This window comes from Polistes dominula, unplaced genomic scaffold, assembly GCF_049000335.1.
Source record: "Polistes dominula isolate Pdom_NZ unplaced genomic scaffold, Pdom_raw_medaka contig_281, whole genome shotgun sequence".
Lineage (NCBI taxonomy): Eukaryota > Metazoa > Arthropoda > Insecta > Hymenoptera > Vespidae > Polistes > Polistes dominula.
The window spans coordinates 354,122-368,842 of record NW_028301067.1 but is presented as its reverse complement, the minus strand read 5'-3'; the positions used below and the strand labels follow the sequence as shown (position 1 = coordinate 368,842).

The 14,721-nt window shown below is 37.0% G+C and overlaps 1 protein-coding gene across 1 annotated transcript; it reads right to left on the bottom strand.

Annotated features, from left to right (window-relative positions):
- Positions 1-5,272: 5,272 nt before the first annotated feature.
- LOC149031367 (uncharacterized) lies at positions 5,273-6,990 on the bottom strand. Its single transcript, XM_089176272.1, has 2 exons — positions 6,202-6,990; positions 5,273-6,129 (listed from the first exon to the last, which is right to left on the bottom strand). The coding sequence occupies exons 1-2, from the start codon at positions 6,518-6,520 to the stop codon at positions 5,273-5,275; spliced, it is 1,176 nt and encodes a 391-aa protein (XP_089032398.1). The 5' UTR covers positions 6,521-6,990.
- Positions 6,991-14,721: the final 7,731 nt, after the last annotated feature.

Here is a 14,721-nt window from a genome sequence, read left to right as displayed (position 1 = left end):
AGCGAGAGTTAGGAAAATGATGTCGAGAAAGGTTATTAAACATCGACCCATACCTAATATGCGAAATCCACGTGAGCAAGCAATTGCCACACGTTTTATCTCATTCAGCAGTCAAAATCGACAAGCTGACACGGTAATTTGTCATTGTTTAGCTGCCGGCTACGTGATTATTGCCTTAAATCGACAGGGTAAGCCGATCAATGCGTGGTCAATGCCATTCAGGCATACTTGCCGCTCAAGACACGACGTGTTTGCACGGAAAATGTACGTCGTCTAATTCTCAGTCTACATCCATCGGGTTGTGTGTATGCCAATGATGGCGTTATTTTAGCATCATATGCCGGTAAAATTATTCCTTACTATGAGTCGTTGGAAGTTTGTTGAAAAAATTAGACGGTAAAGATGAGCAGAATTAACGATTAGTGGAGATTCCAACGTTTGCAGAGACTCGTCAGTTAGACTCGTCAATATCCTACAAAGACTATAATGCTATTTACGAATGAGTTATTTTTTTTCATGAGTATTTAATCGTTGCGCAGTAAAAAGTTGTAGGTAAATGTGTAGGCACGTTGAATGGCCAATTCGATAATTGCTCGATCAACGGCCACGTCGAGCAAGTGTAAGGGCGAATCGAGATAAATGATACGTTCGCAATTGTTCGGATCGGTCATGTAGATGATGCGTTCACGCTCATGAAAGAGAATGATCATGAGACGATATAGGAGACATAGGAGAGAGAGATTGATTCGCGCGAGTACGTTCACCACGCGACAATTCGCGATGCTTAAAACGCCTAATTTTCTCCTCAATGTGTCGACGTTCGGCGAGAATTTGAACGTGTTCGTGGGCACAGTCACGATCGCCGCCAACCAAGTAATAAATACTTGGCCAATTGTGTGAAACCCATTTCACAGGTTTTACACAGGTAGAGTGGCGGTGAACCGAGTGACAGACCTAATGTCTTACCATCTAATCTGTTATACTCGTAGATGGGAAAATTATTGAGTAGACCTCCATCAACTAACAAATTGCCATTGGCATCTTGCGTTGGACTAAATATTAGGGGTAATGCGGCAGACGCGTAGATGGTTTTGGCCAAAGTGGCGTGTGGTGTGGTGGCAGCATTACATTACGTACAACCGTCGTGTCAATCAATCGAGTCGAAAAATACGTTAAATTATGTCGCCTGAGTTGATAGAGTTCGAACAGTGTAGTATCTAGTGTAACATTGTACGGACTTAGGGGTAAAACGTGGTGTTCGAGCTAACGCATTAAATTGCTCGCATCGCTTAGACCGCCGGAATATATAATTTTCGTAGCCATTGCTACGCAACAAATGTAAGAACTTGGAGAATCTTGCATTTCGGGGTAATTTGTTGTAGGCTCCTTCCAGCTCAATCAGATCAACAGTCAAATAGAAATCCAGAGAGTCGGAGGCCACATACGTGTTCGAAGTGTTGACAAAGGCAAACGCAGTCCGCATTCACGCAAATAATTTGAGCCTTGTTCGCGTAAGCCTGCAACAATTCGGTTTGTCGATTAGCCAAAGCAACAAAGAAAACACCTCGTGGATCGCAGCACTCTTTGCGACACTCCAAAGTTGTGCGTTTTTTTATGTTACATCGAAAGTTAGAGTGTGTCTTGGGGATATAAGGGTCTATGATATAGACCCTTCTTCTCCGTGTTGCCGGTCAAACTAGCTGAGAACATCTTGCCATTCTCCAGTGCGCACCGAGAGAAAAACTCTTTGATCGTCTCTCTATTGTGTACATCTATATAGTAAGCAAAATCAAGCGTCGGGGTTTTTTCTCCCTGAGAAATATATATATACTATATATTGCCGGATAATATAGTATAAATATTTCATCTAAGAAGAAAATGGACAACGCTGGCATCACTTTTCCCAATCTCACTGAGTTCTACAGGTATACGCTGGAGAATCACAATGGTTTGCTGCAATCTCCGGCAAATCAGGTCGATCTGATTGCCGAGGCCGAGACTCTTGGCAAGAATGAATATTTAACATCCATGACACCCACCTTCAAGACCATCTTTGTGGCCATTTACATTATACTGAATGTCAATCATCGCAATTATTTGGATGAAAACCGTAAACGTGGTATTAGCCGAGACGTGCCGAAACGCGAGGATGGCATTAGCGATGCAATACAAAGATGCCATTCACCACCAATTATGGCCGCAGTGGCAGCTTTCTGTTTACACACAGTACACGAAGAACGTGTTCGTTACTATGGCTTCCTACATGCGCTCTCGGGCGAATATGCTTCTGTGAATGAGGTATTAAAGACCGTATGTGATGATTCTACAACTATTGACGAATTTAAGGCTGACGTGCCACTGAAAAGTCAGAAATTCATAATACAATCGATGATGGAATTGTCGGAGATTTGGAAAGATCACAGCTTTTCTCGTCTCGCCATTACCATCAATGAGAATCTTTACAATAAAGCGGTTAAAACATTATTCGCTTAAGAATACTTCCACGCGAACAGCAGCAACCGATCTCCGCCTTCTTGATTCGATGTGAGACTAGAGTTGTGTATTATACGAGTGTTTTCTAACTATTATTTTTTTTTTTTTTCGTGTGGTTTGTTATCCCGGGCGCTCAAAAGTCCTTGAGAACCATTGTGCCCCCGGGGCCCCTTGCGGGGACTCGAACCTGCGAACTCCGATGCGGGAGTCGAGCGCTCTACTTTTTTTTTTTTTTTTTTTGAAAAAGTTTATTTGCTTTATTAAAAATACAATCTTATTTACAGGTGTAACATTTATAACTAGGCAGCAAATAATACTTAAAAACCGGCCTTTAATATCACATGTTTTCATTCCTTAATTTTTGTCTCCACGCTTGGAGCTACTTACATTGATGCTATCTCTATCTGTACTAATATTGCAGAATTTTATCACTAAGGCACTCGCTTTGGTTAGGGTTTAACTAATGTTTAAATTAATTCTATAGTTGAAACTTATACTAGTGATGAAAAAGTAGTATAACAAAAGAAAAAACATCACTTTGTCTCTGGTAATGTTATAAATAGAAAAAAAAAGAAAAAAAAAGAAAAAAAAGCACATTATGTATTATATCGTATCAAAGTATATCATGTGTTAAGTCTTATCTTCTCCATATTAGCCTATGTAATACTGATATGTTTCGTTATTGTCTTTTCAGTCTTATATTTTATACCAGCCCCTCTTTCTTCTGTCTATGAGTTCTTTTCCATGAGCTGGTTCTCCCCTTAGCCACCAGTACTTGTTACTTAGCCTTCTGAAGTCCATTTTGTCGCAATCCGGGATTGACATTGAGTAGACCCAGTCCGTGTTCGGCGACAAGATGTCTTCTGGCCTTAACTCAATTTTCTTGTTGGCTTGGTGTCGGCGCCAATGGTAAATGATCGGCCTGTTATTGGCGTCCTGGATCACTCCAATTTTATCGAAGTATGTGAACGCCTGCGGAGGGATACACGCCGAGTTTTTGTTCCTTGTTATCGCCTTCGTGTCGTCGATTAACGCCAGTCGTTTTATTTCGTTATTAGCACTGGTTGGCATTTTGCTTAAGTAATCTCTTGTTAGTTTTATGATGAAGTTGTCTATTCGTGGAATCCCCGCCAGGTTGTAGAGTATCCTATTACTGATGATTTTTTTGTAGTTTGATTCTCTTGATCGGTATACTCCAAGGCATGCTTTTAAGCATTTCCTTTCGAAGATTCTTAGTTTTTCCATTTAAGATGCGCTGGCGTTCCACCATATGGGCGCCGCGTAGGTAAGTATCGGTCTTATTAGCAGTTGGTAGCAAATCACCTTGGCCTTTCCATTTAGCCCTCTTGCGTGGAAAAGTCTGCTATTTGCCTTGAAAGCCATTCGTGCTTTATTCAATTGTGTCTCGAGATGTCCGTTGAGCTTGGCGAGATGTTCAATGTGCATCCCTAGATATTTTACTGTAGTTTTTCTTGGTATTTGTACTATTTCTCCTGTATTTGGGTCCGTCGCCCTTATTCCGAAATCATTTCTGTTTCTTTTTTGATGTCTGCCCATGTGTTCACTAGTTCTTCTGAACAGGATAGTCTCGCATTTTTGATGATTTACCCTCAGGTTCCACATTCTGTAGAACCGATTGATTTTATCAAGTAGATCTTGGAGCTGTTCCTTGACCTTGTCTGGTGTTTTTTCAGACACGCAAACAATCACGTCATCTGCGAATGCAATAGCTCGTTTGTTCTCCTTGTTCAGATTGAACATTTTTAGTAGTGATACTGTGAAGATGACAAAAAGTATTGGGGATGAAACCGTGCCCTGTTGTAGCCCTTCTTCAATGTTAAAAATTCTGCTCGAGGTATTGTTACCGTCCCAGGTTATAAATCTTTTGTTGTGCACCATGTCCCATGTAATAAGAGTTAGCCATGACGGGAACCCCAGTTTTGTTAATTTGTATATTAATCCATCTAGCCACACCGAATCAAAGGCCTTTTCCAGGTCAATCAGTACAGCCCCTATCATTCGGTTATAGTGAAGTTCTTCTGCTAGGAAGTCTAGTAGGTAGTGGATAGCATGGATTGTGGAATGCTTATGTCTGAACCCAAATTGCTGGTTTGGGATTATAGAATTATCTTGGCAGAATTTATTTATCTGTGCTGTAATGATTGACTCATAGACCTTACTGAGTGCAGGCGTTAAGCTTATCGGTCTGTAGCTCGATGGCTTTCCTGGGTCCTTATTTTTTTTGAGTATTGGTAATACTTTGGCTTTTTTCCATATTTTTGGATAGTAAGAGTGGTTTAGTGCGTTGTTGAAAATGACTACGAGGTTGCTCACTACATTTGCTGGCAGATTTTTTAGCACTATGGGGGGTATCCCGTCCAGCCCACTGGAGGTTTTGTTGGGTAGATGCTTAAGTATTTTGTCTAAGCTGTTATAGTTGCAGTAGTAGGCGTTGGCTGCCTCGTAATTCGGACGAGTTGCTCTGTTGATATCACTGAAGTTTAGGTGTGTGCGTTTTGTTCTCCTGTTTTGTTCGAGTTCTTGTTTGATTTTTTTGCCTTAGTTTCTACAATTTCCTTTAGCCTTGTGCCGTTGTTAAGGTGTCTTGTGGAATTGATGGATTCTAAGTAGTTGCCAATCACATTTAGTTTAGTTGTTGGGTCGGTGATAATTATTTTACCTTCGGTGTTTATGTTATCGGTGTTAATGTTTAGTTTATTAATGATTGGGTCGTTGGGATCGACCACCTGATCGCCAATCTTAACCCATTCTTTGCTTCTTAGCAGTCTGTTAATCTTAGGGAAGAAGGTAGACGCATCTTGGGGTTTATCAGTTTTAGCTGCACTTCGTAATAGCTGGTCGTCGCCCTAGCAAATTCTTTTCTTAATTGCTCTTTAATGCATTTTATGATTACCTTGGTTATTATTATTTCGCTTCTCCATCTGCTTGGGTTGTTCCTTTGCATTTTGTGAAGTGTTTGGATGTACCATGTTTTGCTCTTTTGCAGTTTTTTTATTTTGGCATTGAGGTATTTGTGAATATTGTTATGCGGTTTGAATTTTGGTACTGTTTGTTCAATGGTTGTCACTAATACATCGTTTAGTTCAGTAATGCTATTATCTATTTCGTCTATGTCTAGGTTTCTATTGTCTGGGATTTTGCTGGTATAGTTCTTTTGTAGTTTTTTCCTAAATTTGGTCCATTTTGTTGCTTTGTAGTTGTATCTGTGTTTTTCGATTCTACTACTGTCATATTCTGCATGGTTAGGTAATTTCACTGTAAACTGTAGCGCTTGGTGGTCGCTATCATAAGAGCGGGTTTTGATTTTACCATTTACCAGGTCTATTATTTGGAGGTTCGTTAGGCAGATGTCTAGGTACGTTGAACTGTCCAAGCGGGTTGGCGTGGTGGTCGTGTATATTTTTACTCCGAACTTACTGGCATCGGAATATTCCCACTTTCTCATGTACCTGCCTCTTTCATTATCGGCGTGGTCGCCCCACTCAGTTCTTCTTGCGTTAAAGTCTCCAGCTATTACAAAGGCGCAGTCCCGATATTCGGCTTGAATTTTTGTCAATAGGTGGTTGAGTTCGTTGATGAATATAGTTTTATTGGAGTTAGTTGCATATAGGCTCACTATAAATAAATTTTTAGGCAGATTATTGTTCGTTTTAATTTTTATTATTGTATATTCTATTATTTCATTACCTGCTGAAGTTGGGTATCTTACGACCTCATGGTTGATTTCCTTTTTTACTAAGATTGCTGTACCTCCTCCTTGCTTGGATTTCGGGCGGTCGGTTCTGACTATTTCATAGTTTTTATATTTGATTATGTGATTGGCATTGAGCTTTGTCTCCGATATTAGGGCGATATCCGGAGAGGCGTCCTCTAGAAGCGCTAGTAGTTCTAATCTTCTGACGTTGTCTTGTATTGAGTTCACATTTATCGCTATTATTTTTATTGTTTGGTTGTTAGACGTGTGTCTTAATCTCATGTTTTCATTTCTGCGTGCTGTATTAGTCATTTTTATAACCTAGCTGATCGAATAGAAAATTGACTTTGTTTTCTATATCTTCGAATCTGCTAATTTGACTGTTGAGTTTTTCAACTGTTCTGTCAATTTTTTGCATACTTCTCATTATTTCGTTTGCCCAGTATGGTACTTCCTTATTATTGTTATTTATGTCTTGTTGGTTAGCCGGCATTGGTTTTTGCCCTGATTTAAACCATGCGTTTTGTGTTGCTTCGGTTTGATAGGTAGGCCTAGTTTTTGGTAACAGTGGCCAGGCGTTAACGTCATTTATTATTTTTTCGTTTGCTCTTCGCTGGAGGCTTTCGTTGATAACAGTTCTTCTTCTTATTCTCTCTATCGTTTCTTTTTTGCACATTTTCGATTGTTCTGCCGCGAATTTCCTATACGGGCAACCCTCGTAGGATGCCGGGTGTCCGCGTTTCCCACAGTTCACGCATATTAGCATATCTTTGGGGTCGTTTGCCGTAATTAGGCATTTGCCCCTTTCATGGCTTCCTCCGCATTTTACACATCTGTACATCATTTGGCACTGCGAGGAAGTGTGCCCCACTCTTTAGCAGTTTTTGCATTGCGTGATGCTTTTTTTGATCAGTTGCTCCCACCGCGTATTTTGGCTGAGCAATTGCTTTACCCTTAGCAGCTCCTTCTTGTTGCTATCAGGTTTGATTTGTACGATGAAGTGATGTTTCCTAAAGCTGCTTCTTTTGCATAGCATTGCAATTACCTTTGTTATCTCGACATTGCGGAGTTTGAGGTCTTCAAGTGCTCTTTTTATATCTTCACTGCTATATCCGCCGTAGAAGTTTTTAATACTGCCGATTGTGGCTTTAATTCTTTTGGGGTGTATGTGTAAAATTGAGCGTTGCTTTCTTTTAACTTTTCTTTTATTAAGTTGTAGGTTTCGTTGTCCTTCGCTCTTATTAAGTGGCTACCGTTGTTTTGTCTGATTGTGAAATTCTGGGAGCTTATCCCTTTCTCCGTTAGTGCGTCAGTGGTTACTTTGACGTCATCGCCCATTATGAAGATGGGCTGAGGTTTTGAGCGTCTGTGCTGCTCCCTGCTGGTCGCATTACATTCTTCGCTCGCTTCACCTTCCTCAATGGTTTCGTGCTCCGCCGCCAGTCGGCGCTGTGAGTTACTAGTTTGGGGGCCCTCTTGGGTCAGTGTCTCGAATTGGTTTTTTGTTTCTATTTCCCTAGATGTTTCTTTATTGTTTCTTATCTTACTTGGTCTCTTTGGTTGTTCCCATCCATTTTCTATTTCTATGGACGGCGTGGACGCATCTGATCCCTTTCTTTTTCGCGTTACCAAATTTGGTCTAACTTCTTCACGCTTTGGCTCCATTTTTGCCATGAATTCTTTAAAAATTTTATCTAGCTGTAGAGAGTCTCGGGTTCAGTCGAGCGCTCTACCGACTGAGCCATGCCGTGCTCTTTTAACTAGTAGGTATTACTTACTTTTTCTTTCCGATTCTTATCTCAAACCTTAATATTTAAGTATTTCTTATATTAAAATAAACATTTTTCTTATTTTAATTCAATAAATCTTACATGTATAATGTGTGACGCATTGAAATTATTTCTGTCCAATGTGAATTACGAAAGCTATGAAAAATTTAAAAACTATGAAAACATTTGATTAATTGTTTGAGTTAATGTATATATTGATATAATACATGTGGGACGAACGCCTCCATGCCAAACTTGGTAAGCATTCGTGGAAGGGAACTGGTCGGTGGGCCCTGGATAGCTCAATTGGTTAAAGAGCAGTCGCCCGGAAAGCGAAAGATCCGTGGTTCGAGTCCCGGTCCAGTCAGTCCAGCGGTCTAGTTTTTTTCACGAATCTTACATACATCATAAATTATATAAAGTAAATGTTTAATTCAAATATTCAAAATACAAATAGACATTGTTTCTATAATTTAGTTTATTCATATTCAAACTGTTGTTTATGTTTAGATCAAATATAAATACAAGAAATACGATATTTTTGTTTAAATAAATTATATTCAGATTACAGGATTTATAGGTAAAATATAATTATCACATCAATATAATTGCATTAATATCGTAAAAAGTGCAAATATTTTGTATTATAGTTTATACTTTTAATTTATTTTAACAAATTTCTCATTATAAGCGTTGATGTATTTTTATGTTCTTTATTAATGAAAGACTGAAAATATATTACATACGTACGTACAAACTATAAATACTGTAGTGGATTGTTTTCGATGAAGGGGAAATGCTTATAGGAATTTAATGGATTGCTTGAACACTTCGTATTCGTGCTCATTGCTTGCGGCAATACGATCATCACGCATACGCAAAATCTTATATTCTGGTGACAATTCGAAGATTTTATCCACAACACCGTGCTCGGATAGAGTTACTTGCTCACCACCAATCTTAAATTGATAGGGAGCAATGCATTTGGCGTCGATCGTTGGCATTTTCCACTTTATAATTAGATCATTTTGAACAATGATGAATATATCGTAGAGAGTTTCATCGTAGGTCTGTGGTTTGAGCGCGTCGTAGAATCGTTGTACTTCAATTGGATTTCCGTCTGCACGCATTGACAAAATGTTCCGATCAATGTAGTCCAATATTTGAATATTACTAACTGCCTCACTCATATAAATATGTTTGTCGTTGAAACGTGTGCCTATAACTTCTAAAATGACAATTCTATCGTCCATTAGTTCGACCAAGAGGCAGAGATTTTTCAAGAATGGATGATATCCCTAAAAAGTGACGATACTAATGTTCTTTGCGTCTGGTCAAATGAACGCACAATTCTCCTTCTGACTGTTGATCATCATTTTTGCTTTAATGCCGTTCCACTTGTATGCCCACTTGTAGGGCTCGTCTTTGTTGAAGCAATGCCACATTTAAACTTTTGTCATGATACACGAGTAGATATTTTCCAACAGTAGATTTTGCATTTGTCCATAATGTCGATTGCTGACAGCCACTTTCATAAGTTTTTGCTTCAAATGTAAAATCTTCTCATACGACGTCGACGAATCATACTCAATTTCGTATTCCACCGTAAAACGTTCTCCCTTGCTGCACTCCTCCTTATTGTAGGCAATCCGTATGACATGTGTGGCGTCCAAGTTGCATGTTTGTATGATTCGATGGGTGGCTTTTACGACTTCGCTAAACTGATCGATACTCGTGGCCACCTCGCTGGCCGTATTTCTTACCAACGGATAAACTAGACATTTATTAGACCGTTGAAAAAGCCAAGAATATGTTTGCACGACAGCGTAGTTTTGCACTGTATGCAACGACTGCTGAGACGAGTTTCGTTTTTAAAAAAAGTAATATGTCTAGAACGCCTTGGGCACGATTGAATTAATCACTAGTGATGGGAATCTTTATCGTACTTTCACATTCCAACATATTGTTCATTGTTCTCTCGATCGTATTGATTCACATGTTACCTAGCTGACTTATGATGTTGGTCTACATTATGCCGCTATTTTTGTTAAACAGTTATTAACCGTTTTCGATACTATTGCATATTGCCACACACCAATGAGCAATGATAACGGGCTAATGTTCCCGTAGCTCCAATCATAAGCCATGATATTATCTTATTCTTCTTAGATGTGTCTGTCGCGGCTGCACCTTCGGCCATGGTAGACGGTGTTTTCTTCATGCCGTAAATAATGGCACTGGCAAGAAACACAAGAGCAATGAGAATGACAATTACCGACGCGATTGAAGCCAATTTAATGCCCTTGGACAGATTTTCGCATTCGGGCGTTAGCCCGGATCGTATCCTTCCACCTACAGAAAACATTGTCAAATAGACGATTATAATTTATCGGCAAATTTCGAAAATATACTATCTTATGGGTGATTATTAGATCGACTATGGTGGCAAAATCAAATAGTCTCGCTTCGTCAATTGGCACTTCCCAAATGGTACACTGCAAAGTTTCTCTATATTTACTGGCACCTTTTATGTGCACACTCAAATCCGTCCCATTGGAGTGAGCCAATTTTAATGTAAATGTATCATGTAAGAATATCAACGGATACGTCGATTCGTTCATGGGAAAGACATACGTAGTTCGATCTTCGAGAATCACAAAAATATGGACGATGGTCGATTCGATACTGGGAACTATTAATCGATGGTCCTACCACTTGCACAAGTCTTCCAGCTGTACTATGAATTGCTCGAGCCTGGTCAGACCGTTACAACTATAATGTATTGCGAACAACTCGAACGAATGAAACATGAGTTAATAAAAAAAAAGATCTGTTTTGGTCAATGGACAAAATTGGATCCTGCATCAAGAAAAAGCATGGCGAAACGCTGCACATGTAGTACAGAAAAAAATAACGGAGCTTGGATTGGAACTTTTACCACATCCACCCTATTCATTAGATCCTTGCACATCGTATAACATTTTCAAATCGTTAAAACGTAGATTAAGAGATGAGAACTTTAACAATGTTGGAGAAGTGAAAACCTACTTTGAAAAGGTTTTTAATGATTTATACGTTTTTAGAAATAATATCGAACAACTGCCTCGTTTATGGCGTAAAGTGTTAGAAGAGGATAGAAATTATCTTTAAATATATTATTAATTTCGTAATCAAAGACCAATTTGGATTAATTTCGGCTTTCCTAATACATGCATATGCATATATAACTGCGTATTTATATCTTTCATTTCTATTTTCATATGTGAACAGCTTCAAGAACAGTATATAATGTTAATATTTTACCAGCCGTTTTCACGTACACGTGATATTTCTTACTCCAGCATTAATCTCGCCGGTTGCAGAGCAAATTTGGAAAGAAAAACTCGATTATAAGCCGGAAATTATTTTCAGTGACCCATTCAAGAAGAAACCATCAGCTTAAAATCGTTCTTTAATCACCGTTGTTGACAAAATAGAAGAAAGGAGGAGAAAAGCGTAGGACAACGATCATATTGTCACAATAAGACAGCGAAAATGATTTGGAGCTTACCTCGACACCTTGGGAATATCAGCACTTCTCTACATTTTATGTTCAAAGTCCAGCCTGAAACGGGACTACTCTATAAAATAAAAAAGTATTATCATAAATATCTACGAAGAACTAAATAAGTTGTCGATAATGTGCAATAAAAATATTCATGAGTAAGTGAAACAACTGCATTTACTACCCGTTCAAGCTGGACCTAACCGTTATTTTTTTTAAACGATCTCAATGTTTCTAAGAGTGCTGTCAATATAAAAATGACACCTAAATTCTGCAAACTGATTAGTTAGTTTTAATTTTTTTTTTCTGTGTAAAAACTAAAGCTTCATCTAGATTATCTTTTTTATCACATATATTTTAATCATTTATGAATTTCTATTGAATTTTATAATATTTCGACTATTAAAAAATGTTAAAAAATATAATAAAATGAATTACACATTTTTTATTACGTATATAAAATATAAATTTTATAACTGCGAATTCTGATATTAAAAAAATATAAATTAAAATAAACAATATATTTATTTAATTAAAATAAAGGGCATAATTTTTTTTGTTATATTATCTGATTTATCGTTAATTGTTAACATTTCTTTTCTTTTTCGTTTTGTTTTTTGTTTGTAATCTTGAAATTGTATATTTGTAGTTGCTAATGTCAAAATATATTCCACTGATAAGGATAGAATTAAATAAGAAACATATATAGATATGTATGTATAATAAATTTTTACTTTTGTAACTAAAAGAATTTAACAATATTCAATCTGTAATAGGATACGAATTCTCTTGTTATTTAAATTTATTTTCAGTCTTTCATTAATAAGGAACATAAAAATACATCAACGCTTATAATGAGAAATTTGTTAAAATAATTTAAAAGGATGAACTATAATAGGAATTATTTGCAGTTTTTACGATATTAATGCATTTATATTGATGTGAAAATTATATTTTACCTATAAATCCTGTAATCTAAATATAATTTACTTGAACAAAAATATCCTATTTCTTGTATTTATATTTGATCTAAACATAAACAACAGTTTGAATATGAATAAACTAAATTATAGAAACAATGTCTATTTGTATTTTGAATATTTGAATTTAACAGTTACTTTCTATAATTTATGATGTATTATACCTATATATACAGTAACTCGAACAATTGATTTGGTACAATGGATTTTGATATAGTGGTACACTATAATAGCGACTCGTGTCCATGTGTTCGGACATAGTGTGCCACTCCGGCGTGTCTGCCAACTTCGGTTACACTCGACTTCTTTCGACATCCCGAACACACGGACATAGGTAACTTTCATTGTGTGCAATCCCACAGTGGCACAGGGAGAGGGTACGATTTACCCACGATCTGGCTGCACTGAGGGATTCTCATTCTATTCCTTGGCTGGACGCCTGTGAGTACGCATCTAAGTAGAAGCGAGAGAGCAAAAAGCTAAGTAAATTAAGTTGAGTTAAGTCAAGAGAATTTAAGTCGTTACGAGTGATGAGTGGGATCGTAAGCGAAGCGGACGAGAGGTGAGATCGTTTCATTATATTTGTTTCACATTGACGGTAATTTCCCGCGTGGTAACGCCGTGGTGGATTCTCATTGTTATAATCTAATATCATCGAGGGTTTTTATGCCGCAAGGCTTTTTCCCTGACGAGTCAATAAAGCATTGCATCTTTATTTTGGCTCAACCACGTGTTTGATTAATTTTATTCTAATCCCTTATTCCTCATCCCCAGTAACTATTTACCAGAGGACTCTTAATTGAGGAATCTAAGCAATAACAGGTAGGTCTGACAAATAATAACGCAGAGTTATAATAGAAAAAGTAAGATGTAATATTTATTATAAGATTCGTTAAAAGTAATTTACTGCACAGCTAACCCAGTAAACACAAGACCAATGATATCATACATAGGTCATACAGTGATCTTCAAATTTTTTCGTAGACATGACGTAATGGTTACTTATTTATAACCTCAATATAAAGTCATATGTTCTGACTTTAAAATGACGTAATAATTCCATCATTTTCTTACAGCAAAAAACGAAAGGTTGAAATGTTTTTTTTTTTAACTTTGTATTTTTAGACTATAAATTAAGTATATAATATTGTAAAATTGTTTAATTGCATTAATTTAATTTAAAAAAAAATAAATAAAAAATTTTTTTTCAATTAAATAAAAAAAATAGGAAACTAACTCAGCTTACTCTTGGACTGGCAGGGATAATCGCAGATTTAGACAAAGTTTTTTCTAGAAAATAAAAAAAAATGAAAAATGGCGAACTTCAAGAAAATAACGGGTTTTCTCAAAATAAATGCGAAAATTTTATGGATTTTATAATTTTAATATTTTTTAGTATTTTTTCTGAAAAGTACATTTAAAACAAATATTTTAAAAAAACGTTCCAATAAATTGAATTTTAAAGAAGTTATAGCCATTTCAATAAAAGAGCCATTTTTTCAAAAATTAAAAATTTTTTTTGGGTTTGGTAAAAAAATTTGAAAAAATTTAAAAATTGTTTTTCATAGGGTAGCATAGGATAAAAAACTTTCAGCCAAATCGAAAGGGGTCAAGGTCAAAAGTGACCGATTTAACGTGGAATGCCCCGTATATATATATATCATCAAACCTTCATGTGTACTGATTTCTGTCTCTGAATATCTTTTGAACGCTTAATTTAATCGCCAAAACATAAGACACCATTTTTATAGAGCAGTTAATTTCCTACAAAAACCGGTACTACGGTGAGACAACTAAAAGACTGGGAGATCTTTTCAAAGCGACTGGAAAGAGACTTTTACGGGCTCCAGAAACAGATGTGGCGATTCATAAGAAACCAAAAAAAGAAACAAGCGAGTTAATACCCGCTAGTCAAATTAGTAAGGAAACGTGGATAAGTTACCTTACCTTAAAGACCTATATAAAGGTGCACCTATGCAACAACCAGCACCGAGTGTGGTAATAGACGACCAGATATCAATAAATGAGTCGGACATAAAAAAAGCACTAAATAAACTCAAAAATAGGAAAAGTCCGGGTCAGGATGATATCACTAACGAACTGTTCAAGTATGGCGGCGAAAGATTGCTTCAGGAGTTAACGGTCTTAACACAAAACATTTTTGAACAACAAAAAATTCCCGACGAGTTGCGGACAAGTACAACAATCCTTCTCTTTAAC

What these genes read in the sequence shown, in the direction of transcription:
- LOC149031367 (XM_089176272.1), bottom strand. Translation starts at nt 6,520, where the DNA reads ATGACTAATACAGCACGCAGAAATGAAAACATGAGATTAAGACACACG. An exon ending in AAGATACCCAACTTCAGCAG is followed by an intron (nt 6,130 to 6,201) that starts GTAATGAAATAA and finishes ATTTATTTATAG; the next exon opens with TGAGCCTATATGCAACTAAC.